Source organism: Zingiber officinale, chromosome 1B (assembly GCF_018446385.1).
Source record: "Zingiber officinale cultivar Zhangliang chromosome 1B, Zo_v1.1, whole genome shotgun sequence".
NCBI lineage: Eukaryota > Viridiplantae > Streptophyta > Magnoliopsida > Zingiberales > Zingiberaceae > Zingiber > Zingiber officinale.
In genome coordinates, this window is record NC_055986.1 from 109,410,994 (window position 1) to 109,437,635 (window position 26,642).

General features: G+C 35.5%; 2 protein-coding genes across 6 annotated transcripts; both read left to right on the forward strand.

The window, feature by feature from the left end:
- The first annotated feature begins 2,126 nt into the window (after positions 1-2,126).
- Positions 2,127-12,630, forward strand: LOC121971632 (60S ribosomal protein L18a-like protein). 4 transcript variants are annotated; one of them, XM_042523005.1, is made up of 5 exons: positions 2,127-2,416; positions 10,361-10,433; positions 11,443-11,563; positions 11,638-11,755; positions 12,327-12,630. In XM_042523005.1, exons 2-5 carry the CDS (start codon positions 10,424-10,426, stop codon positions 12,378-12,380), a joined length of 303 nt encoding a protein of 100 aa, XP_042378939.1. In that variant the 5' UTR covers positions 2,127-2,416; positions 10,361-10,423; the 3' UTR covers positions 12,381-12,630. The 4 variants fall into 4 exon arrangements, with proteins under 4 accessions (XP_042378939.1, XP_042378925.1, XP_042378947.1 ...); XM_042522991.1 differs by having other exon boundaries at positions 10,364-10,433; XM_042523013.1 differs by having other exon boundaries at positions 2,127-2,341; positions 10,364-10,433.
- A 7,150-nt stretch (positions 12,631-19,780) lies between these two features.
- On the forward strand, positions 19,781-25,941 carry LOC121971660 (protein NUCLEAR FUSION DEFECTIVE 6, mitochondrial-like). 2 transcript variants are annotated; one of them, XM_042523034.1, is made up of 4 exons: positions 19,781-20,024; positions 20,104-20,225; positions 21,140-21,176; positions 25,652-25,941. In XM_042523034.1, the coding sequence occupies exons 1-3, from the start codon at positions 19,873-19,875 to the stop codon at positions 21,157-21,159; spliced, it is 294 nt and encodes a 97-aa protein (XP_042378968.1). In that variant the 5' UTR covers positions 19,781-19,872; the 3' UTR covers positions 21,160-21,176; positions 25,652-25,941. The 2 variants fall into 2 exon arrangements, with proteins under 2 accessions (XP_042378968.1, XP_042378959.1); XM_042523025.1 differs by having other exon boundaries at positions 19,782-20,024; positions 25,645-25,938.
- The last annotated feature ends 701 nt before the right edge of the window (positions 25,942-26,642 follow it).

The following is a 26,642-nucleotide window of genomic DNA, read 5'->3' on the forward strand; positions in this document are numbered from 1 at the left end:
TTAATATTTAATGAAATTAATAACTTAAGGAGACTTGGGTCGAACGTGTTAAGTTCCGCAGGAGATCCAAGTCAAAACCTAAAAGAACAAATAGATTAAGTTTTGGATCAAACGTGTTAAGTTCCGCAGGCGATCCAAAATTTAATTTAAAAGAACACATGGTAGCTAGGAAAAGGTTCAGACCTTTGTACAAAATTTTTGTACAGTGGAACCTATAGGTTTTCCGAGTAGCAACCAACATAAACAAGTGAAATAAAAGAATAAGTTTAGAACAAACGAAATAAGTTTTACTTTGTTTTAAAATCAGCAAGTTTAGTTTTCTTTTATGCTAGCATGTTATTTAGATTATCTTACTGTTATTTGCTAGTAGGTGAGCATGAGCAGCTTTACATGTTTAGCATTTCAGTTTGTTATTATTCCTTTACTATTAGATGAGCATGAGTAGTTTTCAGTAAGCATTCAGTTAGTTTATGTTATAGATATATGTACATGCATATCGAGATTTTGTGAGTTAAATAGCGCTTACTAAGCAATTTTGCTTATAGATTGCATTTCCTCTTACTGCAGATAAAGGAAAGAAAAAGTTATAGTCAAGGAAGGCGACAAGGAGGTGCGGATGGATGTGTGATGCCTGGACTATAGAAGTCTTGGGACTTAGTTTAAGAATTTGTTTAGATTAATTCTTTATTTAGGTTGATAAGAAAATTTTGGAGTTAGAAGTTGTATTTCATTATGTTTCCGCTATTCATTACTTGCATGATCTGATTTTATTAAATTGTGTGGTGATGTTATTTCTTTTGTGTATGTATGCTCCATATAATCACCGGTACAGAGGAGATGCTACCGAAATTTTTCGGTAGGAACTTTTCTGGGGGCGTGACAAAGTTGAGTATTGCTAATATTAGCATAAGTAACACTAGTAAGTAGAGTTAATAGTTAAGTAACGGTCACCTTAGAGAGTAGTAAGGAAGGTGGGTCGTTACAAGAGTCTCCTTCTTTGAAGGCGGAGAAGTCTTATACACTTTAAGAGCACAGAGGTTGCTTGAAAAGGAATTACAGAGTTGATACTTTCGTCGTACTTCTGAGCAACTATTCGAGACCCCTTTATATAGGGGTTCCAAGACTTATCAGATAACCTGATTTTCGGGATCAGGTTTTGACTCGAGAGGGATCGGTCGACCGATCCCCAAGTTTGGTCGATCGAACCTGCTGTACCTGCCCAGCCTTCCGTCCAGGTGTAGTCTCTCTGGATCGAGCTTGGGTTCGGTCGACCGATCAGCCAACAGTCTCTCTGAGCTGGCCCGATCAGTACGTTCAACTAAGTCTTCTGGTTTATCTCAGGTTCGGTCGACCGATCAGAGGGTTCGGTCGACCGATCAGCCATTGGTTGCTGACGTGACTGCTGATGTGTCTCCAACGGCTGGCTGTTGATGAAAAGGGGTTCGGTCGACTGATCAGAGGGTTCGGTCGACCGAACACTTGTCAAGTCAACATCCCGGCTGACTTACTCTGGTTCGGCTTGCTTGGGTGATTTCGGCCATCTGGAATTAGGCTCACCCGAACCCAGTTTCCGGTCTTCTCCTCGAGCAGTGTTCCGTCCTGACTTTACGTCCATCGAACGCCACACACGTTCTTCACGCCCACCGGTATACTCTTCCGCAGCTCTCTCGTCTTTCGGACGCACCGAGCCCGTCGACTCCCTTCCCGTGCCGTCCTTTTCGTTAGCTGCGTCTTCCGCTCGACTTCCTGCGCTCCTAAGTTCCTGCACACTTAGACACAGGGATCAGACAAACAGGACATAACCTAAATTTGATTGATCACATCAAAACAACTACGGGGTCCAACAACCATGACCCATGTATTGAAAAATAGCATGAGATTTAAGAGGTTGGTAGGAGGAGTAGGAAGAGAATAACACTATTTTTGATATTTTTTCTTAATTTTAAAATTAGGATGTTTTTTTTTTTGATAAATAAGAAACATAACCGCTCCTTTCGGTAACAAACTGTTTTGTTTTCAATTCATTTTTTATTTTAAGTCCGCCAAATTAGGAGGGCTAAACTGCTAAAGGAGTATGCACGTTAACAAACTATTTAAGCCCTCTATTTTATTTTCCCCTTAAATCCAATTCCACATCGGCGTCGGATTTCTCCGACCGCTCCGCGCCGACCGAAATCGTAGCCTACGGCATCGCGACTTCCTCTTCCCGACATCGCACTGACCTCTCTCGACGCCGCCCTGCCTCCGACCTCGACCTCTCTTTTGCCACTACATGGAGCGTCTGCCTATCCGCCTGCCGTAGCCAGCGTCGCCCTCTTCTGCCGCCGCTACGACAACCTTGGTCTTCTTCTGGTTCTCATATGCTGTTTAGATTCTCGATATTTGCTGTTCTTCTTGCCTTTCTCTGCTGCTCAAGGTATGAATTTGTTGTAGCCTCTAGGGTTCGCCCCTCCCCCCTTTACCTGCTAGTTGATTTGTTGTTGGAAATTAATTATCTCACTGTTTAACAGCAATAATGGTTTAGTGAGTGCGTCTAGAAATAGTAGCTAGCACTTTTGGTCCCTCCGAGCTGCTTAATAGTAGCAAGGAGCCAATGCACTTCCTGTTTGCGATCAAAGATCTCGAGCTTACTTCATAGAGAGTCTCTTTTTTGTTCGGTGGTCAAGGGATCACACACATTGGCAAGAATATACAATCTAGAACTAAACCGCACCTCTCCATCAAATTGATTACTTACAAAGGAAATCACTTATTGAGCTGCTAGATCACACATACCTTCACAAGAAAATGCAATGGAGATTAAAAACAGAAAAATATCATTACACATCAAAACAATGTTCAAACACAGAATCCACATAAATAGATAATAAAAGTGTAATCTTGGTGGTGGAGGTGGCCCACAAAAACATTCATTTCACAGATAGTAGATCAAGCAAAAAATCCAAAGAAATTAGGGAAGAGAGAAATTTAACTACCTCAAGGAAGACACTATTGATTAGGCATCTGCATCGTGCGAGGATGTTGTAACTCATATAAAATTAGAAGAGTGATATTAACTTGCTTTTAGATGATGAATTTGCCTGTGAAGAGAGATAATAGGTGATGATTTATCCCTTCTTTTGTAGAGCAAAGAATCTAGAACATACATGCAAACTGGGTCCCATAAAGATCAGATAAAATTGATGAAGGGCCCTTAAACTTCAGCTCAGCATTAGGCTCTGCTGTGAATGAAGATTGGGTCGATTTGACTTGGATTGGGAACTCATGGTCTTCTAAGGCACAAAAGTAAATACTACCTTTCAAGGCATTAATAGTGGTAATGGACAGAAATTTGAGGATCTCAACTTGTAGGGCTACTTTACTTTATTCTTGTAGAGGGAAAACAACTTTGCGCAAGGGGTGGCATCACCATTAGTGATGAAAGGGAACCACAAAGGACTTTGTGGAACTGGAAATGTGCAAATCATTTTGCTAAAGATATAATAGATATGGGGTATTATATATAATAGTTACCATATTTGTATATACTATTAATTACCATATATATATATATATATATATAGGTGAATTAGGCAAATTTATCAGTTAGCCTAATTATAAATATACCTACTCTTCAATAAAGAATATCTACTTTTTTCTCAAAATCATCATGGTATCAGAGCAAGGTTAGAGATTTAAAATTTAGGGTATTTGCTATTCTTTTTATCGCTGCTCTCTGGACGTTGTTTGTGCACAACGTTCTCCTCTGTCATCCCTAGTTTTCTGCAGCCGACCGCCTCCTTCCACCTCTCACCTATTCATGTTCTCTCCGTCGCCTCTCCTTCCAGTCGACTTCGCACTCGCGTATTCTCAGACGCGAGTTTGTTCCATTGCCTTCCTCTTACAGCCCGCGCGTGATGTCGCACATCCTCACATTTCCTCACCGACGCACACTGCATGTTCCTCCCCAGCATCCGCTGGTGCGGCTCCAAAGGCGCCTTCCTAAGCGCAGAGTAGTGTGACGCATCTTCCACCCTTGCGATCTGACATGTCAGCCTCTTCATTACTTCCCTCGGATCGTGATCTACACATAGATCGAACTGTCAATGCTATGGATTAGGATTCGTGAACAGAGTGAGCATAACATCCTTCTGCTTCTCTTGCCCTAGTTTTGGTCTTGGATTGGGTGCTTTGACTCCCAACTTTAGTTTCAGTTCATCTTTGTTGTTGTTCACGTTGGGCTATAGCAGCAACATTAGGAGCTGTTCGTTGAATCAAACAATAACCAATCAGCAACTTGGAGCCTCCAAACCAGCAACTTGGAGCAAACCTTTAGCTTCAACTCCCAACTTTAGCTTTGGCTCGTCTGCGTCGCTTCTTTGCTTCGTTAGCTAGTACTACACCTTTGTGCAGCCGTAGCCACATCTTGGTCTTCTTTTTGTACAAAACAAAGAAATTGGTCTTCCTTCAGCCTTAGCTCCTTTGACTTTTATTTCACAAATTTTGGGATAAAATCTTATGGCTAAAAATAAGCCTTTTATCGTGACGGATGTTGTGCTTGTGATGTCTAAAATCACAGACTATAAGTTAAATGGTTCAAACTATTTGAATTGGAGTAAGACTATTCGTCTTTATTTGCGAAGTATTGACAAAGATGGTCATTTGACTGATGACCCTCAAGATGATTCGAAGCAGACATGGTTTAGAGAGGATGCTCGCTTGTTCCTTTATGTTCAGAATTAATCACTGCCAATTTGTTAAAGAACTAATAAATTACTTAGAATTTCTATACTCTGGAAAAGGGAATCACCCTCGCATGTATGAGGTTTGCAAAACATTTTACCGTACGGAAAAACAAGATCAACCTCTGATCAATTATTTTATGACATTCACAATTGAGGAGATGAAAGTAAGGTGTATCTTCCATGAAAATAAGGTGTATCTTCTATGAAAGTAACATTAATTGAGATAAGATATTTGTTAATACGGGGACAATAACATCTAGTACTTCGTCATCAGATCAAGTCCCGAGCAATGATTTTTCTATTGCATTACTTAAGTGCACTTATCCTACTTCTTCTTTTGTTTCTTATAACGGCTTGTCGTCTTCCTCATATTCTTTTATTGCTTCACTTGACTCTATCTCTAATCCTAAAACTGTCCGTAATGCTACATCTCATCTTGGTTGGAAGGATGCAATGATAGAGGAGATGAATGATTTGGATGAAGACTTGGTTGATCTACTTTCTGGGAAACGAGCTATTGGATACAAATGAGTATTTGCAGGTTTGTATGGTTTAAAACAAAGTCCTCGTGCTTGGTTTGAAAATTTTAGTCAGGTTGTTGAAAAATTTGGTATGATGAAGAGCAAGTTTGACCATTCTGTGTTCTATAAGTAGTCAATAGCTGGTATCATTCTATTAGTTGTGTATGTGGATGATGTTGTTATCATTCGAAGTGAAACTACGGGAGTTTCATATATTAAATCTTTCATTCATACTCAATTTCATACGAAAGACTTGGTGCTGAAGTATTTCTTAGGTGTTGAGATTATGAGGGGTAAAAAAGGTATATACCTATCTTAGAGAAAATATGCTCTCGACTTATTAACTGAGATAAGAAAATTGGGGGCAAAGCCTTGTAGTGCTCCAATGACTCGGAACATTCATTTCACAAGAGAAGGGGAACTATTTGAACATCTTGAAAGATATCGAAGATTATTTGGGAAATTGAATTACCTTATCATAACTCGTTCGGATATTGCATAATCAGTTAGTATTGTATATCATCTCCAACCATTCATCGTTGGGCAGCATTAGAATAAATTTTGTGTTACTTGAATGCAACACCCAGACGAGGTATCGTATATAAAAATCATGGGCACACTTATATTGAATGTTTTTTGGATGCAGATTGGGCATATTCCAAAATGGATAGAAGATCTACTTCAGGTTATTGTATCTTTGTTGGAGGAAATTTAATTTCATGGAAGAGTAAGAAGCAAAATGTTGTGTCATGATCAAGTGCAAAGTCAGAATACAGGGCTATGACACAGTCTCTTTGTGAGATAATGTGGATATATCAACTCTTGATTAAAGTAGGACTTAAAATTTCAGTACTAGTAAAATTGTGGTGTGATAACTAAGTTGCTTTTCATATTGTATCGAATCCTGTGTTTCATGAGCGAGTTAAGCACATTGAAATTGATTGTCACTTTGTTCGTGAGAAAATTCAACAAAACTTGATTTTTACAATATATGTGAAGATTGAAGAACAACACGGGGACATATTCACAAAAGTTCTAAGTGGAGTTCGGGTTGATTATCTTTGTAACAAGTTGAGTATGATTAATATCTATGCTCCAACTTGAGGGGAAGTATTATATATAATAGTTACCATATTTGTATATACTATTTGTTACCATATTATCTATATATATTAGGTAATATATATAGGTGAATTAGGCAAATTTATCAATTAGTCTAATTATAGTTTCCTAAGATAGATTGTAGTTTGTATATAAATATATCTGCTCTTCAATAAAGAAGATATTCTTTTTTCTCAAAATCATCAGTGTAGTTTCAAGAAGATGTCTATTCTTACGTTCAGCCAAACCATTTTGTGATGGAGTATCAATATAAGAGGTTTCATCAAGCATGTCATTTTAACTCATATGAGATTGGAATGAACCGGATGTATATTCCTTGGCATTATCACTTCGTAAAGTACGGATGGACGTATTGAACTTGATTTTAATCTCAACACAGAAGACACAAAACAAAGAAAATAACTCAGAACGATTTTCCATTAAATATAACCAAGTTACACGAGAATAATCATCCACAAAAGTTACAAAATACCTAAAATCAGGTTTAGACAAAATAGGACAAGGACCTCAAATATTAGAATGAACTAATTCAAAAGGAATAGTAGCACGTTTATTTATTCTAGGACTCGAAGTAAGACGGTGATATTTTGCAAACTGATATTACTCACAATCTAATGAAGCCACCTTACCATATTGTGGACAAAGCTTTTTGAGCAAAGGGAGAGATGTAATTTCTACAACAATGTTTTCTCATTAATCGCATGTCATCCTTTGTTCTTTATGGTGAGATTCTTTACAAAATCTTTTTTCCCTGTAAGCTGTTGTTTCCTGTTAAACCTAGGATATTTGGTAGGTGGTAGCACTTGTTTTGTTTGAGATGTTCATCCGCATATCACTAAATTAGATCCTAAGTCTTTAAAGTATATCTTTCTTGGTTATTCTTGTCTTTAGTAAGGTTATAGGTGTTATTGTTCCAGTATTAACAAATATCTTGTCTCAATTGATGTTACTTTTATGGGAGATACACCTTAGTTTCTATCCTCACCTATTTCGACTTGTCAGAGGGAGGATGATGATTTGTTGATGTATTCTATCACATCCTCTACACTCGTCCCAGAATCGACTCTTGTCAAGCCTCCTATTATTTAAGTTTACTCTAGACATCAACCTCTTGATTCATGTCCTACACCTACTACATCGTCATCAGATCAAGTCCCGAGCAATGATCTTCCTATTGCGTTACGTAAAGGTAAACGCCAGTGTACTTATCCTACTTCTTCTTTTGTTTTTTATAACAACTTGTCATCTTCCTCGTGTTCTTTTATTGCTTCACTTGACTCTATCTCTATTCCTAAAATTGCCCGTAATGCTATATCTTATCCTGGTTGGAAAGATGCAATAATATAGGAGATGAATGCTTTGGATGACAATGACACTTGGGACTTGACTGATCTACCTTATGGGAAATGGACTATTGTATGCAAATGAGTATTTGTAGTTAAGGTGAATCCAGATGGATCGGTTGCCAGATTAAAAGCACATCTTGTTGCTAAAGGCTATGCTTAAACCTATGGTGTGAATTATTCTGACACTTTTTCTCCTGTCACAAAGTTGACATCTGTTCGATTGCTTATTTCAATGGCTGCTACTCATAATTAGCTTTTACATTAACTTGATATCAAGAATGCTTTTCTTTATAGTGATCTTCAAGAGGAGGTGTATATGGAGCAACCTCCTAGGTTTGTTGCTCTAGGAGAGTTAGGGAAAGCTTGTCGTCTTTGGAAAGCTTTGTATGGTTTAAAACAAAGTCCTCGTGCTTGGTTTGAAAAATTTAGTTAGGTTGTTGAAAAATTTGGTATGATGAAGAGCACGTCTGGCCATTCTGTGTTCTATAAACAGTCAGTAGCTTATATCATTCTATTAGTTGTGTATGTGGAAGATATCGTTATCACTGGAAGTGATACTACAAGAATCTCATATCTTAAATCTTTCATTCATACTAAATTTCATACGAAAGACTTGGTGATGAAGTATTTCTTAGGTGTTGAGATTATGAGGAGTAAAAAAGGTATATTCCTATCTTAGAGAAATTATGTTCTTGACTTATTAATCGGGACATGAAAATTGGGGGCAAAGCCTTGTAGTGCTCCAATGACGCAGAATATGCATCTCATAAGAGAAGGGGAACTATTTGAACATCTTGAAAGATATCGAAGGTTGGTTGGGAAGTTGAATTACCTTACCGTAACTCGTTTGGATATTGCATATTCTGAGTGTTGTCAGTCAGTTTATGTCATCTCCAACCATTCATCATTGGGCAGCGTTAGAATAAATTTTGTGTTACTTGAAGGGAGCATCCGGATGAGGTATCGTATATAAAAATCATGGATACACTCATATTGAATGTTTTTCATATGCAGATTGCGCATGTTCCAAAATGGATAGAAGATCTCCTTCTGGTTATTGTATCTTTGTTAGAGGAAATTTAGTCTCATTGAAGAGTAAGAAGCAAAATATTGTATAACAATCTAGTACAGAGTCAGAATACAGGGCTATGACATAGTCTGTGTGTGAGATAATATAGATATTTCAGTATCAGTAAAATTGTGTTGTGATAACCAAGCTGCTCTTCATATTGCATCGAATCTTGTGTTTTATGAGCGAACTAAGCACATTGAAATTGATTGTCAATTTATTTGTGAGAAAATTTAACAAAATTTGATCTCTACAGGATATGTGAAGACTGAAGAACAATTCGGGGACTTATTCATAAAAGCTTTAAGTGGGGTTCGAGTTGATTATCTTTGTAATAAGTTGGGTATGATTAATATCTATACTCCAACTTGAAGGGGAGTATTATATATAATAGTTACCATATTTGTATATACTATTTGTTACCATATTATCTATATATATAGGTGAATTAGATAAATTTATTAATTAGTCTAATTATAGTTTCCTAAGATAGATTGTAGTTTATGTATAAATATACCTACTCTTTAATAAAGAAAATCATCTTTTTTCTCAAAATCATCATGGGGGATGGTGGGTGAAAGGAAAAAGAATCCCTCGTGACGAGGTCAAGTAGATGAACTCCAGCTTGATGTGGGTTGGTGAGATCAAGTAGATGAGGTTGAGTAGACAAAGTTGGCAAAGAAGATGTATTAATGGGGGTTGGCAAAGTGAAGACTCAGCACGAGTGGCGACAAGTAGGCTTGGTGGGGACTGCCAATGGTAGAGTCTTAGTAGGGGTTGAAGATGATGGAGGCTCAATAATGGTCAAAGATTAGCAGGTGTGGGTGTAGGGACATGCAATCTGCAGAGAAGGCGTGATTGATGGTTAAAATTGCCTATTGGCGCTCAATCCCTTCTCTTCCATCAAACAAGTAGATAACAGTAGATCCTCTCCTTTCCCTCCATCCTGTTCTTTACTCCTACTTCCCTTTAGCTTCCCCTCCTTAGATTACACAGAATGTAAGGAGAAAATTCCTTGTTGGATCTGGGTTATGCTGTAAATATGACCAGTTTTGTATAATATCGGATGTCTCCGAAGAGACTCCAATTTTGTATAATAACATCTATTGATTGTGGTTTTATAACAGTCCCAGTAGTTGCCTTTTAAATTTTCAGAAGTGTTTACATTACTCTACTGTTGTATATTTACAATTTATATCTTTGATGGTTTGAATTAATTGAAAATGCTAGAAATGAAATTCAAAATTATACTAGAGAAGTTATGCTAGATAGTACGAACGACCAATAAATGTTTTAATTAACAAATACGCACATTAAACAAGGAAGAGGAAAATCAAAGAAGACTTTGTTAGAAAATATAAAACAAGATAATATTTATTTAAATATAGATGACGATATAATAGGGGATAGAGTCTAATGACGTAGAAGGATCCATATAGCTTACTCCACCTAGTAGATTAAGACTTGGTTGTGGTTGTATGCTAGAAAAGTTATTTGAAATACAATCTTTACCATACATTGTTATCTTCTATGCAATCCTCTTAACTCATCTAAATGCCAGTCTTAACATATATGAAGCAGGTAGCTTAAAACAGTCAATAAAGAGGCTGATTATAACTGACATCAGAACTTTGTGCAATCATGGAGCAAGGTAGTATCTTCCTTCAGTTTTATCTCTGAGCATTTCCTCATGGTTAATATTTTCTTGTTCTCTAGTGCAAAACTCTAAATAACTGACACCATGTTATATAATGCCACTATTTTTCTTAATAGAATTAAACTTATCATCATCATTATCATCCAACTGCCTAATATTTTGGATTGGCTATGTGGATATGAAGAAGGGGAGCCTTAGCACAACGGTAAAATTATTGTCGCGTGACCTTGTGGTAACGGGGTTGAGTCGTGGAAATAGCCTTGCAATACAGGATAAAACTATGGACAATAGCCAATGTGCCTCGATCCTTGTTTAGGATCCCGAATTGGTGGGAGTTTCGTGAACTAGGCTGTCGTTTATGTGGATCTGAACTCTATGCGACACTAATAGTAGTATTATTGCTGGTATATTGTGAAAATTGATTGGTTCAAAAGTTGAAATTCTCCTATTTGGTAAGAATAAGGGTGGCTGTTATATTCAGAGAAATGTATTGCAGCATTGTAGCTTTTGCTTGAACTTTACAAGTTCAGTGTAGACTAATGATAGTTGACGTGCCAAATTAACCAAAGTGTTCTCATAAACCCAATACACACACATTTGATACAAGGATGAACTTTGCATCTGATGCTGAGTTTAGATCACTGATAATTGATGTGCTAAGTTCACCAATGTGAAATCTTATATGTTTAACAAGTCTCTTGCTGTTCCAATTGCCTGCATTCATCACTTGATAGTTTTTTTTGGAAGCCTATTCTGAATGGTTAGATAAGAAATGGCTTGGACATCAAGCCTTTCTATTTGTTTCCAAAAATGAAAAACTTAATTTATGTGAAATAAGCATTCTATGAACTATCATATCATGATTTCTAAATGGGGTGTTAACTTTCTAGTTGTAAATTTGTGAACCTTGTAAGATAAGGCAATTGTGTTATTATTCTAAAGATTCAGAATATATATTTTTTCAAACAATTTACCATTGATAAATTCTCATGTCTGATTACAGGGAGATCTCATGATTATAGGAACCATGGTGGAAACTATATTTTGTTAAGAGATGAAGATCCTCGACTGACAAAGTTTGACAAGCGTCTTCCATGCTTTGGCTGTGGTATAGGGTGGTCCTGGTTAGTATACTTCTTCCTAAGTCTCTTATACTCTGCTGTGTTCATATTTTGACCTATCTTCCCATCTTTCGCAGTTTGCTTTTGGGATTTTTGTGCCCATTGATATGGTACTGTGCTGCAATTTTCTATCTGTGCAAATACTACGACAAGGATCCACGTGAGCGAAGTGGGCTAGCTGCTTGTGCAATAGCTGTCAGTCGCCTTTGCCTTTCCCTTTCTTTGTTTCTTTGACTCTGTAGAATCCTTTATAAAATTTTAGATACTCTTTACTATAAACACAATCTGACCACTTGCTCCAGCATTTGTAAAGAAATTACTTTGTCCCCTCGGGGCGGTACGGTGATTAAGGCATGTTGCCACTTGCCACATTAGATCATGGGGTCGAAATTCAGCATGTTCGAGTATATCTTCTCCCATGCCTTAGCCATTGCAGTAATAGCTAGTAGTCATCCGTGATTTACCTCCTCCGTATTAACCTAAGGACAGGTTGACGGGGGCGAATGAATTACCTTTTGCCTAAAGAAATTAATTTACTTGCAGAATATAAAGAAATTACTTAAACCTCAAGGATCATGTTACATGGACAAGTTTTAACAAATTTCTTACCATATACTCTTGAAGATTCATGTGGACATACCTCAATTTTGAGAGTTTTTTATTTTATAAGCTGATAACAGTTGCATATTACCGTTATGTTTTTGCATCCAAATCTTTATGTGATAATTGCTGATGAAAAGTAATGCCAACCTTTTGGTTTCTGCAGGCATTGGTCTGTACAATTCTAGCCTTCATCGTGGTAGCTGTATTCTTCTTCTAGTCGATCTCCAATTTTCGATCAAATTTGGGCTGCATTACCCCCATAGAGTCACCTGAATGGGAAGATAAAGGCACTGCCAATCTACGAGTTTCCCCATCATTCAACATATGTTCATTTCTTTCATTCTATATACTCATGTTGTATCATTGTAGGAAACTGCATTTACATATGTATGTGTGTGTTTTTGCATTGTATCAATACCGACATTTTGAACTGAGGCAAACAAGAAATTGCAGCCATGGTTCTATTACTGGCGTGTATTCTATGTACCAATGTTCTCTGTGGAAGATGAACAATCTTTTCCGGTTTAACCTTTAAATGATGCTCAGTGCTCAGTTCTAGTACCTGTTATTCTAGTGCCCATAGGGTGTCGGCTAGAGGGTGATAACTTTATCAGAATAAGACAAGGGATTAATTATATGAACTCCTAAGCACTCCTAATTTCTATATAAAAATAGATAATTGTTATATGATCATGTAGTTTCTGACAAAACTAAATTATTTGTGATATTTTTTGGGCAAAATCAAAAGGGTATCTACCACTTGACAATTATGGGCATTTTCTTTCCAATTAAAATATACTATTCGTAATACTCTTATACTGATTTTATGATTAGTTAGGTAGCAGTTGGTTGTTAGCTTTTATAATAATATTATTATTTTATGTTGATTTTGTTAGACTTGTATAAATACAAGTCTAATACTTATGTGAGTTTTGTGTGTGTGATTAAATCACTAGGCTAAATTAATGTTTTAAGGCTTTTGGTATACCAAACGTTATGTGATCTAATTAAGAAAAGGCTTTTGGTATTCTTAACGGTATGGAATTAATGGGTAAAGATTTTTGGGCTCTTGGGTTTTAATGGGAACCCTATTGGAATAATATATAAAGGTCTTTTGTGGTTATGGTCCCCAAGATATCAAACCATATTGGCACCCTAACTCTAATCAATGCCATCATTGAAAGAGAACCATTAGAGTCGTCCGGTGGTTTGATTGAGGAAGACCAACAACCTCTCCTATAGCATAATTAATCATTTTCACGATGAATTCAGGTATGTGTTATTGTCGTTTATTCTAACAATCTTTGGCATGATTTAGATCTTGGTGTTGTTCTTGGTTTAGAACATATTAAACGCAATTGGTTTAACAATTAATATCAGAGCGATAAATCGTGCTTAGGTTGTTAGATTTATTCTACATATGTTGAATTCTTCGTCTATTCGGAATTTGGGTGATTAATATGTGTTAATTTAGGTTCATGTTTATATGAATATATTTGTGTATGTTCGTTCATATTTATGTTGATGGCTGAAACAAAATGTTTTGATTCATAAAACACTATAGAAATTTCGTCTGTTGTGTTTCTGGATAGCTTTATTTTGGGGTCACGCACTAGCACAAGACGTTCAGGAATTGTTTACGCTGCGGCGTTGGTTTATGCGTGTCTTGTATTTCAAATTGTATTAATTAAAATAACATGTTGCCAAAGTAGCCTCTATTATATAAATTAATCTGTTTTGAAATATGAAGATGTGTATATTTATTATTCATGCGGATAATAATCGACCCAAAGGAAGACTATTATTTGGCCGAATAATACATATGCGAGTGGTAATGAGCATGTGACAGTTGTAAGAGTTTTACTCATGGGGATAGTAGTCGATCCAAAGAAAGACTATTATTTGACCGAGCTTATTGTCAATGCTTTGATTACTACATGGAGAGTACTGCTTGCAAATTAATATTATTGCCCAAAGGTTAAATATTAATGTTGTGTTTAGTATCTTGTTTAATTGGGCTTTATGCTATTAGATTATGTCTAACATAATATATTAATTGTGAGTTTATATATTGTTCTAAATTCAGTTACTGCGGTTGCCTCACATATATCTACAAATTTGAACTCGATCCCTATGCTGAATGGGTCGAACTTTAAGGCTTGGAAAGAGAACGTGGAAATCGTTCTAGGATGCATGGATCTGAACCTTGCATTACGAACTGAAAAACCCACTGCAACTCCGGAAGACCCTAATACGGTCAATATAGAAAAGTGGGAACGATCTAACTGCATGAGTCTTATGATCATTAGGCGTTCCATTCCAGAATCTTTTCGGGGCTCTATGACTGAGAACAGTGATGTCAAGAAGTTTTTAGCTCAAATTGAGACTTACTTTGCCAAAAATGATAAATCGAAAGTGAGTAGTTTTCTTAATTCACTCATTTCCATGAAGTATCAAGGCAAGGGGAACGTTAGGGAGTACATTATGGAAATGTCTCATCTCGCTGGAAAACTTAAGGAATTTGAGATCGAGATTAAGGAAAATCTTCTCGTCCATTTGGTTCTTATCACTCTTCCTACACAATTTAATCAGTTCAAAATAAGTTATAATACTCAGAAGGAAAAATGGAGTATTAATGAGCTGATTTCTGAGTGTGTACAAGAAGAAGACATGCTTAAGCGAGAGAAGACTGAAAGTGCTTATTTGACATCTACTTCTCATAATAAGAAGAGAAGGAAACCCGAGTATGCTGATAAAGTTACATCTGACCAGAATAAGAGAAAGAAACAACATAAGGAATTTGTCTGTTATTTCTACAAGAAACCTGGCCACTTCAAGAAGGATAGCCCAAAGTACGTCACCTGGCGTGTATAGAAGGGTAAGCTTCTCATTTTGGTTTGTTCTGAAGTTAATTTAGCTTTTGTACCAAGACATTTTTGGTGGGTAGATTCTGGTGCTACTACTCATATAAGTATGTCTATGCAGGGTTGCCTGTGGAGCCGACCGCCAAATGATGCTGAAAGATTTATCTATGTGGGCGATGGCAAAACAGTTCTAGTTGAAGCTGTTGGAAATTTCAGATTATTATTAAAAACTAGATTTTATTTAGATTTGAATGAGACTTTTGTTGCTCCGTCGTTTAGACAGAATTTAATTTCTGTTTCTTGTTTGGATAAATTTGATATTTCTTGTTCTTTCGGAGATAGTAAAGTTAATTTCTTTCTCAAGTTAAATCTTATTGGTTGTGGTTCGTTAATTGATAATCTGTATATGGTTGATTCTATTGCTTCGTATAATGAAATTCTGCATACTAACTCAAGAGGTACAAAGCGTAAATTGGAAGAAAGTTCTGTAACTTTATGGCATAAGCGCTTGGGTCATATTTCAAAAGATAGAATTCAAAGACTTGTGTCAGATGATATCTTAGATTCCCTTGATTTATCAAATTTCGAAGTTTGTGTGGAATGCATCAAGGGAAAACAAACCAATAAAAGAAAATTAGGTGCTAATAGGTGCTCGAGTGTCTTAGAACTGATTCATACGGATATTTGTGGTACATTCCCTACGGCATCTTGGAATGGACAACAATACTTTATCACGTTCATAGACGACTACTCGAGATATGGATATATTTACCTAATTCACGAGAAGTCACAATCCTTGGACGTTTTTAAATCCTTTAAAGCTGAAGTTGAGCTTCAGCTTGATAGGAAAATTAAAGCTATCAAATCTGACTGTGGAGGAGAATATTATGGTAGATATGATGGATCGGGTGAACAACGTCCAGGACTTTTTGCCAAATACCTAGAGGAATGTGGAATTGTCTCCCAATACACAATGCCGGGCAAACCTAGCATGAATGGTGTTGCAGAAAGACGAAACCACACTCTTAAGGACATGCTAAGAAGCATGATAAATCATTCTTCTTTGCCAGAATCACTCTGGGGTGAGACACTTAAGACTGCAGCATATATTCTCAATAGAGTACTGAGTAAAGCAGTAGCTAAAACCCCTTATGAGTTGTGGATGGGGAAGAAGCCTAGTATAAGGCATCTTCACGTTTGGGCTTGTCCAACTGAGGCTCGAGCATACAAATCTCAGGAAAGAAAATTGGATGCAAGAACTATTAGCTGCTATTTTATCGGTTACTCTGAACGATCACAGGGTTTCAAGTTCTATAATTCCACTACTAAGTTAATTTTTGAAACGGGTAATGCTAGATTCTTTGAGGATTGTAATTATGAGAAGGGAGAGGGTTTAAGGAATGTTGTCTTTGAAGAGGATTTTATCTCTCTTCCTGAGGTGGTTTCAATTGATGTCCAGGCTTCAATGACTAACGTCAATCAAGAACCAATTGTGGAACAAGACAACAATCAAGTTCCTCAAGAAGAACAAAATCATCAACCTCAAGATAATATAGAAGTGCTATTAAGAAGATCCACTAGAGAAAGAAGGAGTGCAATTCAGATGATTATTATGTATTTCTTTAAGAACATGAGGAAAATGTAGGCATAATGGATGATGATCTTGTAAACATTCACCAAGCCCTACAAGGTTCTAACTCTCAAAAGTGGATCATTGCAATGGAGGAGGAAATAAAATCCATGAAAGACAATGATGTTTGGGATCTTGTCGAGTTGCCATTCGGTGCGAAACCTATTGGTTGTAAATAGATATTTAAGACCAAAAGGGATTCACAAGGCCAAATCAAGAGATATAAGGCTCGTCTTGTCGCAAAAGGATTTACTCAAAAGGAAGGCATTGATTATAAAAAAACCTTCTCTCCGATATCGGCGAAAGATTCATTCAGAGTAATCATAACACTTGTAACTCATTTTGATCTAGAGTTGCATCAGATGGATGTAAAGACTGCGTTTCTCAATGGAAACATTGATGAAACAATTTATATGGTGCAACCAGAAAACTTTATATCTGGAAATTCAAAGTCTATGGTATGCAAATTAAAGAAATCCATCTATGGCATTAAGCAGGCGTCCCGTCAATGGTATTACAAATTTCATGAAGTTATTATCTTGTACGGTTTTGAGGTAAATTTAGTAGAAGATTGTGTATATCACAAATTTAGTGGAAGTAAGTTTGTTTTTTTGATTTTATATGTCGATGATATACTGATAGCAAGTAGTGATGTTGACTTGTTGCACGACACCAAGAATTTTCTCAAAAGAAATTTCGAGATGAAAGATCTTGGTGACACCTCTTTTGTATTAGGAATTGAGATAATACGAGATCGCTCTCAAGGTATTTTGAGATTGTCACAAAAGAGCTACATCGATAAAGTATTGCTACGATTCGACATGAGTGGTTCTGCACCAGGAGACAACCCAGTAGCTAAAGGTGATAAATTTTGTCTCGGTCAATGCCCCAAGAACGAGCTTCAGAAACAGGAAATACAAAAGATTCCTTATGCATCAGCTATAGGAAACCTTATATATGCTCAAGTATGTATGCGTTCGGATCTTACGTTTATAGTTGGGATGTTGGGTAGATATTTGAGTGACCCAGGAATGGATCATTGGAAAGCAGCAAAACGGGTTATGAGGTACTTGCAGAGAACAAAAGATTATATGCTCACCTATAGAAAATCAGAAATTTTGGAGATCACTGGGTTTTCTGATTCCGATTTTGCCGGATGCCAAGATAGTAAGCGATCCACTTCGGGCTATATCTTCATGTTGGCTCAAGGAGCTATTTCCTGGAGGAGTGCCAAACAGACACTCATAGCTTCTTCAACCATGGTGGCGGAGTTTATAGCTTGTTTCGAGGCATCCAATCATGGTTTATGGCTTCGTAATTTTATCACAGGGCTGCATGTTATAGTTGGAATTGAAAGACCATTGAAGTTATTTTGTGACAATAAATATGCGGTGCTGTATTCAAATAACAACCGAAGTACTACGAAGTCTAAACATGTGGACATTAAGTTCATGGTTGTGAAGGAAAGAGTTCAGAATGATCAAATTTCTATAGAACACATAGGAATTGGTTCCATGCTTGCTGATCCTATGACTAAAGGTTTACCACCCAAGGTCTTTCATGAGTATGTTGCTAATATGGGTATTGTTTTGTATGATCCTTTGGTCTAGTTGGAACAAATAATTTTGTGATTGTTTTGACCATATTTCAATATTTTATCTATATAGAATAAAGTTGATGGCTTATGTTTTACTCACTGAACTCGTTTGTACATGTGTGTGGTTTTGCATTAAGGTATCTTGCGGTTTTGCGCTCAAGGGACTTAAATTTTATGATCTCACTAAAGAATGAAGTCAAGGACCAGTTGGAAACAGACATGATTATGATCACTTTACATGTAGTTTCCATGCTACCTATCCATACTTGATCTATGTCATTGAATGTGTTTGGTGTTGGTGACCACGGAAGGTCTAGTCACGTTAAGTGTGACGAAAGCTACTTTGATCCCACACTAACTCATAAGATGGACCAGATGGAACTAAAGAAATTAATATTAGCCTTAAGAAAGAGCTCTCTAAGGTATATGTGATTTTAAGGTATTAATCACACAAACAAAACCCAAGTTGGAAATTGTTAGACTTGTACAAATACAAGTCTAATACTTATGTGGGTTTTGTGTGTGTGTGTGTGTGATTAAATCACTAGGGTAAATTAATGTTTTAAGGCTTTTGATATTCTTAATGGTATGACATTAATAGGTAGAGACTCTTGGGCTCTTGGGTTTTAATGGGAACCCTATTGGAATAGTATATAAAGGGCTTTTGTGGTTATGGTCCCCAAGACATCAAACCATATTGGCACCCTAACTCTAATCAATCCCATCATTGAAAAAGAACCATTAGAGTCGTCCGGTGGTTTGATTGAGGAAGACCAACAACCTCTCCTATGGCATAATTAATCGCTTTCACGATGAATTCAGGTATGTGTTATTGTCGTTTATTCTAACAATCTTTGGCATGATTTAGATCTTAGTGTTGTTCTTAGTTTAGAACATATTAAATGCAATTAGTTTAACCGATTTTACTTGATAACTTAATTAAAATAATATTTTAACCAATATTTTAACCAGTAAAATAAATTAAGAACACTATTTCAAGATATCTATTATATTTTAAATAAATATTATTTAATCACAATGAACTGTATATAGAAATTAGTAAATAGTCATCATCTTATATTATTTTTCTTATTAGAGAATAATAATTTAATTAAAATAATATTTCAATAAATAAAATAAATTAAGAGTACTCTGCTACATTTCAAATAAATATTATTTAATCATGTTCAATTATGTAGAAACTAGCAAGTAGTTTTTATATATTGTAGCAATTATCCAATAATTTTTACATTGTATAACAAATATAGATAGTTACTATAATAATATTGGATCAAGGATATTTTTAAGATAAAATTATTGATAAAGTGCTCATTTATTTCTCTTAATTGGGAGAACGTCATCTAAGTTTTGCCCATTTATTTTCGACTATGAACTCTATATTTAAAGAAAAAAATAAAATAATTTAGTTTGTTTTGTTTTGTTTTGTTTTAATTTCGTTCAATCTAAATAACAGCGATAAATAATAAAGCCATATTATCTAATGTAAATGTCTGTTGATGTCTATTTGGATTCAACAGTCAACACGGTGAAACCGTCTGCTGTGTGTGATTCGGAGATCAGAACTAAAGCCATCAGTTGCTTGTTTCATCGAATCGCAATGGCCGCCGCAGCCGCTAGGTCGGTGCTTCGCTCGTCTTCGCTTAGGGGCCGGACGCCGCGGGTCGGCCGCGTCATGCCTGCAACACCTTCTCGCCATCCGCTTCGGCGTCTCCCCAACCAGCGGCCGGCCGTCGCTGAACGTTACCTCAGGTAGCAACCAGACTTCAAGATGTCTTATTTTCGCTGGTGAATCTTGATCTCTTTCCCCTTCTTTTTTGAAATCTCGCAGGGCCCCTCTTGCCGCGAGTTTTTGCGTAGAATCGCTGATGCCTCTGCACAGCGCGACTGCAGCGGCCCTTTTGACTTCGATGTTGGGAGTTTCGCATGGGAACTACGGGGGGCTCTATGAAGGTAGGATCTCTTCTGCTTTTTGTTTTGTTTTTGTCATTTATCGGTGGATTTTGTGAGCGTTCAAAGTAAATGTTTTATTTGAGAACTTTATCGATCAGTGTGCATTTTATCTCCCGATGGTTAGCTATTTTAGACGATAATTTTCATTAGAGAAAACTGTGTATGAGTTATTTCTTCTATTTTTTTTAGTTATAGTAGTTCAACTTTTGGTAATGATTTCTTGTTGGCTTGCTTGAGTGATCGAGAGTGAGAAAAGGATCACATTGCTCTTCTCTAAGGAGCTTGTATTGGTATGGCCTTAGATGTGTGTAGTGCCTTGATTAGGAGAATAAACATGGGTTCTCTTCATCAAGACAAACTCAAGTATATGGATTGTACTTTAGAACTAGCAATCTATGTCCAACCACATTAGTTGTTGAATGTTTTCGCTTGTTGTAAGTTCTTGTTTGCAATCATACATTATCATCCAGTTATCATCCGGATGTTTGAGAAGCACGTTCTTGATCTATGTTGTAATGAAACTTGACATGCATTTCCCATAATAATACTGATTGGACTTTTCTTCAATTTTCACCATGTCGAATTTTTGTATTCCTTTTTCATATTTGCTGTTGTTAATTCAATTGACTTAGTGAGTTAGTTAACTAGATGTGGAGACTGTAGACTATAATGCTCATTTGATTTTGTAACTAAGATGTGTTGACAATTACTGATACTTGTAGCTTGGACATTGTCTATTAGTGTAGGTTGTGATTATCTCTAGCAATCACAATCAACATGAAGAAGCCGTTTGAATAACATAGGGTGCTTGTACTAAGTATTTTTAGTTTTCTTATGCATTCTTTCTCTTTTGTGAATCAAACTTATTTGGTGTCCTATTCTTCTCTTTTATCATTTTTTTTTTCTTTTTGTAGGACAAGATGAAACTAGATGAAGGGCACATACCAAAAGGTGATAACATGAATATTTATCAAGTGCATCGTGATTTAACAATGTGCCTTTAATGGGATAGTATAGTCCTTTCATATCTCGCATAGTTATGGACAACAAAATTTTTGAAATTACAATGCTATGTACGGTTTGTGCTTAGCATTCACATCACAAATTTATTGCTTTTGCTCTCTATCACAATTTTTGTGGAAATTTGTGCTGTGGCTTTCAACTGCTCAAGCTCTATATAGCCTTGTGTCATATGCTCGCATGGTTATTTGTAATGCATCACACTTTTAATGTTCACAATTTCTGTACATGGTACATAAAATAAAAAGTATTAACCTATCGATTGAACCAACAATTTTGGTGATGTGTGGATATTGCTAGGTCTGGAAACAACCTCTTACAAAAAGCAGGGTAAGGCTGCGTACAATGTATCCTTCCCCGGGACCCCACATAGCGGGAGCTTCGTGCACCGGGCTGCCTTTTTTTTTTTTTGTGGATATTGCTAGGCGCAATCTAGCAAAATTTCTATGCACTTGTGAATACAATCACCTTTTTTGGTACTTGCATCAAGTACACATGCTTGTTTACTCAATCTGTGTGGTTTAACAACATGTAATCTAATTATGAGTATTTATTACTACATTTTTTTTGTTTGAGTTAAATTTGATTAGCAATTAGGAGTTTGATTCTAGATGTGTGACAATTGTTTTCCTCCTGGACCTTAATGGTATGGAATAGGGGCAAGAAATTGAATATGAATAACTATTTATTAGTTTGGTTCATGGACTGGAATAAATTATGTTTGATTTGTAAGAATGTTATAATGAATTTATAAAATTCTATATAATGATAAAATATCTGAAAATTTTCATTTGACTCACCTTATCTAGTTTAGTATGAACGATCTACCTTACTCTCCTAGCCCACCCTGCTCGATGAGGTCGGTTAGCTAATTGGCCCCCCTGAATTAGACTGCTCAATCCTTGCTGGTTAGCTCTTCTAGTTGATTAGTTTGTTTGATTCTCTTGACTCACCTTCTTTGATCAGAGCGCCTGCTTGGACTAACTGAATTTGTTCCGACCCATTTAGATTGGCTAGACTATTCATCCGGTCAAACTGGATTGCTTAAACCACTTTGACACTTTTGGATTGTCTAGTTGTACTTGCTCATTTAGATGGTTTAGTGATATTTATTCTATATCGTTTGGTCATTTTGGCTAGCCTAGATCATTTGACTTATCCAACCCACATGATTTAGATTGTGTACCCCAATCGATATACTCAAAATTGTGTTACCTTTTGGACTTGCCATTGAAATATTTTGTAGGTTCATAATATATTGAAGGAATAGGGCACAGTAATTAATTTTTTTAATCATAAATTATTCAAGCTGGTGAAAGATTTGTAAGAGGAATATGACACACTAATTAACTTTCTTATGGTTAGAAAGAGAGAGAAAGATTTGTTAGAGGAATATGACACACTAATTAACTTTCTTATGGTTAGGAAGAGAGAGAAAGATTTGTAAAGATTGTAAGGTCATCCCTGGTGAAAGCTTAACTACCTAACATAGGTTAGTAGTATTGAATATATGCCTGAAGCATAGTATCACTAGAAGAAAAATATATACGACCCCTAGAATTAAGTGGTGGAAGTTAAAGGATGGAAAACAAAATATATTTAAGAAGGTAGGAGTATAAGCATTAGGTGAAATATATAGTGACTTTAATATGACATGAGATAAGATAGCATGTTGAAAATAGTAGCTAAGAGTATGCTCGGTGAGTTAAAGGGACATGCACCACTAAATAAAAAATCTTGGTCATGGAATAAGAAAGTACCAGAAAAAGTGAAGGAAAAATGAATAACTTATAATGAATTATATATTTGCAAGAATGAGGAAAGTTTAAAATAATATACAATATCTAAGAAAGAAGTTAAGAAAGTAGTAAATGAAGCAAAGAGTGAAACTTTTGAACGATTATATCGAAAATTAGATATAAAGAAGGGGAAAGAGACATTTATATAATAGTTAAAGTGAGATAAAGGAAGACAAGACATTTTATTCAAATAAAATATATTAAAGATGAATGCAATATAGTACTAGTAAACTATGGAAAAATAAAAAAGCGGTGGAAAAGGTATTTTCATCAACTTTTTAATGAAGGTTTAGGTGATCTACTTAATTTAAGTAATTTATGTAGGTTAAATGAGTATAGAAATTTAAATTTTTATTGTGTAATTCAAACTTCAGAAGTAGAATAAGCTTTCAATGGAAACACAATGGAAAAGTCGTTGGACTAGATAATATTTCAAGCCGTTGGACTAGATGATATTTCAATAGAGATATGGAAGTGCTTAGAGAAATAAGATATTAAATGACTTACAAAATTATTTAACATGATATTAAAGATGAAAAAAATGTTTGATCAATAGTGCGTAAGTACTCTAGTTCCTTTATATAAGAATAAGAGAAACATACAAAATTGTGCAAACTATAGAAGTATTAAACTTTGGGAAAGAGTAATAGAAATAAGATTAAGGAAGGAAATCACAATGATCGAAAATCAATTTGGGTTTATGCCAAGAAGGTCGACAATAGAAGCTATACATTTTCTCAGACAACTAATTGAAAAGTATTGGGAGCAAAAGCAAGATCAACACATGGTATTTACTAAGAAAAAGCTTATGATAGAGTCCCAAGAGAAAATATATGAAGAATTATAGAAAAGAGAGGTGTTAGCGTAACATATATTGAATTAATTAAGGATATGTATGAGAATGTAACGACCAGTGAAGACTTCTGGCGGATTAACTTCTAATAAAGATAGGATTAAATCAAGGCTTAACTCTTTTTTTTTTCATTAATTATGGACGAACTCACTAGACACATTCAAGATTTAGTACCGTGTATATATTGTTTGTTGATAATATTGATTTGGTAGATGAGACATGTAAAGGAGTAAATGCTAAACTAGAATCTTGGCCGGAAACATTAGAAATGAAAGGTTTTATGCTTAGTAGAGTATAAATATAATATATTAAATTTAAGTTTAGCAATATTAGGCGTAATGAGACAATTGTTAAGATAGGAAATGACGAGTTGTTTGGAACTGAGAGCTTTAAGTATTTAGAATCATTTTTTAAAATGATGGAGGGATTGAGAAAGATGTTACAAAAATATAAGCAGGATAGTTGAAATGGAGGAGAGTATTGAGTGTTTTATGTGATCGTAAAGTACCTCTAAAACTTAAATGGAAGTTATACAAAATGATGATTAGACCTGCTTGTTAAATGACGTTGAATGTTGAGATATGACTCTAACACATGAGCAGAAGATGAGAGTTGTAGAAATGAGGATCTTAAGGTGGATGTGTAGACATACGAGGATGAATAAAATAAGAAATGAGAGCATTAGAGAGAAAGTCGGAGTTAGCATCTATTGATGGAAAACTTCAAGAAATATGTTTAAAATGGTATAGACATATACTTAGATGTCCAATAAATGCTCCAGTTAGACGATGTGAAACTATAATAAATACACACATCAAATGAGGAAGAGGAAGACTAAAAAAAACTTGATTAGTAACAATAAAATAAGATAAAATTTATTTAAGTATACATAATGATATAGCAGAGGATAGAGTCCAATAGCGTAAAATGATCCATATAGCCGACCCCACCTAATGGGATAAGGTTTGGTTGTTATCTTTATATTCAAGCAAAGATATTAGTTTACAAAGGAGAAATCTCCATTTCAATTCTCATCATCAATTTTTGTTTGCTAATAGAACAAAACCTTAGCAGCCTTATTTAGGGCCTGCCCCCATACCTGTCATTCTAGCTCGAAACCAACTTTGCATACCTGACGGGGAAGACATATTTTCTAGTTTCTTCTAAAAGTGATAAGTCAATTATTAGCAAATAACTACAAGTGGGTAACTGTTAAATAATTTTGCATCCATCATTACGTCTTCACGACGTCTGTCTATAGAGTAATTTTTTAACATTATGTTTTAATGCTTATAACAAGTGTTTGATTCTAAGACCACAAAACTATAGATTACATCTCTTTTGGTACTTGTCATGAAATTGCTCATCACCGATCGTTATACTAGGGCTAAAAGCTAGGCTCATAAAATTTTCTTTTTATTTGGTAATATATGAATCAAATTGGATTTGAACTGATCATCTATGATTCAACCATATGTGTATGTAATCTTCTGCAGCATCACTTCATGTTGCATATGCAATGTTGTTCTAAAGATAAAATTTCATTGAACAGAATTAGTCTTGATGATACCATCTGTCTTAGAACCCAAATGCCAGAGGAGATCCATTAGATAAACGTTGAACATTGGAACTTTCACTTGTTTTGTAACCAGGAACCAACCCCATGATCTTCTATAATGTTTTTTTCCCCCTTCTAAATTTGATGATTAATTTAAACTGATATTCTAATCTTGTGTATTCAAATCAGCTGGCAGGGGTAATGCATGAACTCAAGCTGTACTTGTGATTCAGAACTCTGTAAGGATTTTTTATTTTTGCGAACGAGGCAAATGACTATTTTGTCATTGAAGAATCCTCTCGCTGATCAGAAAGCTCATTTGTTTTACTTTTGTTCATGCTTCTTGAAATGTTGGAAATTTTTTGGGTTGATATGCTCTATCATTACTTCGATACCAATGTCATTTGTGTGATTACATTAGGCTTAGTTTTTTTTTTGTTTCACTTCGATTAGACTTTCTTTTAATCCATCCAATTGTTTAATCTTTGGGCACTTACATATACAAGGTTAATTTATATCACTGGTAGGGTACTCTGTGGCCTTCTAAATATTTTTGATTTAATTTTTAACTACGATGCACGGTAAGGTATTTTTCTTTTGTGGGATGATAATTCTAAAATGTTGGGTTGTTGGACACCCTTGCAAATTTATTTTGAGGGTTGGTGATAATTTTTTTTTATGAGCCGGATCAGTTATTTTTAGGATTAATCGATTTGAATGGTATTTTAGCTTAAAAAATTGAAACTGGATATGGGGAGCCATGGTACACACTGTAACCTCATTTGAGCCTGTGTATCGATTAGAACTTTTAAAATATAAAATGATTTCAAAATATTTTTTCTTCCAAAAAAAACATAAAAATCTTAAGGTTTGTAAACTAATCTCAATGCCTGTAAAGTTAGTTTTCAGGATTTTCTGTATACCAATTTTCAAAAATTAAAAAGTATTATTTATTTATTTGTTTAAAGGGTAGTCTGGTCACAATGGTATCGTGAGTGTTATATATTTTTTTTAAAGATTATAAAAAAAAACAGTGATGTGAGCTATGGAGCTCAAGTTTTTTTTTTAAAAATCTTTTTTTACTTTCCCTTCATAACGTATATTGTTGTGTTTTGTGGTCTAGTGTGGACAGTGACGAGGGAAAAAATTTAAATATGGAGGGATCACCGTGATTTAAATTGAGTATG

What these genes read in the sequence shown, in the direction of transcription:
- LOC121971632 (XM_042523005.1), top strand. An exon ending in TGTGGTATAGGGTGGTCCTG is followed by an intron (nt 11,564 to 11,637) that starts GTTAGTATACTT and finishes CATCTTTCGCAG; the next exon opens with TTTGCTTTTGGGATTTTTGT. An exon ending in TAGCTGCTTGTGCAATAGCT is followed by an intron (nt 11,756 to 12,326) that starts GTCAGTCGCCTT and finishes TGGTTTCTGCAG; the next exon opens with GCATTGGTCTGTACAATTCT.
- LOC121971660 (XM_042523034.1), top strand. Translation starts at nt 19,873, where the DNA reads ATGGCCGCCGCAGCCGCTAGGTCGGTGCTTCGCTCGTCTTCGCTTAGG. An exon ending in GTCGCTGAACGTTACCTCAG is followed by an intron (nt 20,025 to 20,103) that starts GTAGCAACCAGA and finishes GAAATCTCGCAG; the next exon opens with GGCCCCTCTTGCCGCGAGTT. An exon ending in CTACGGGGGGCTCTATGAAG is followed by an intron (nt 20,226 to 21,139) that starts GTAGGATCTCTT and finishes TTCTTTTTGTAG; the next exon opens with GACAAGATGAAACTAGATGA.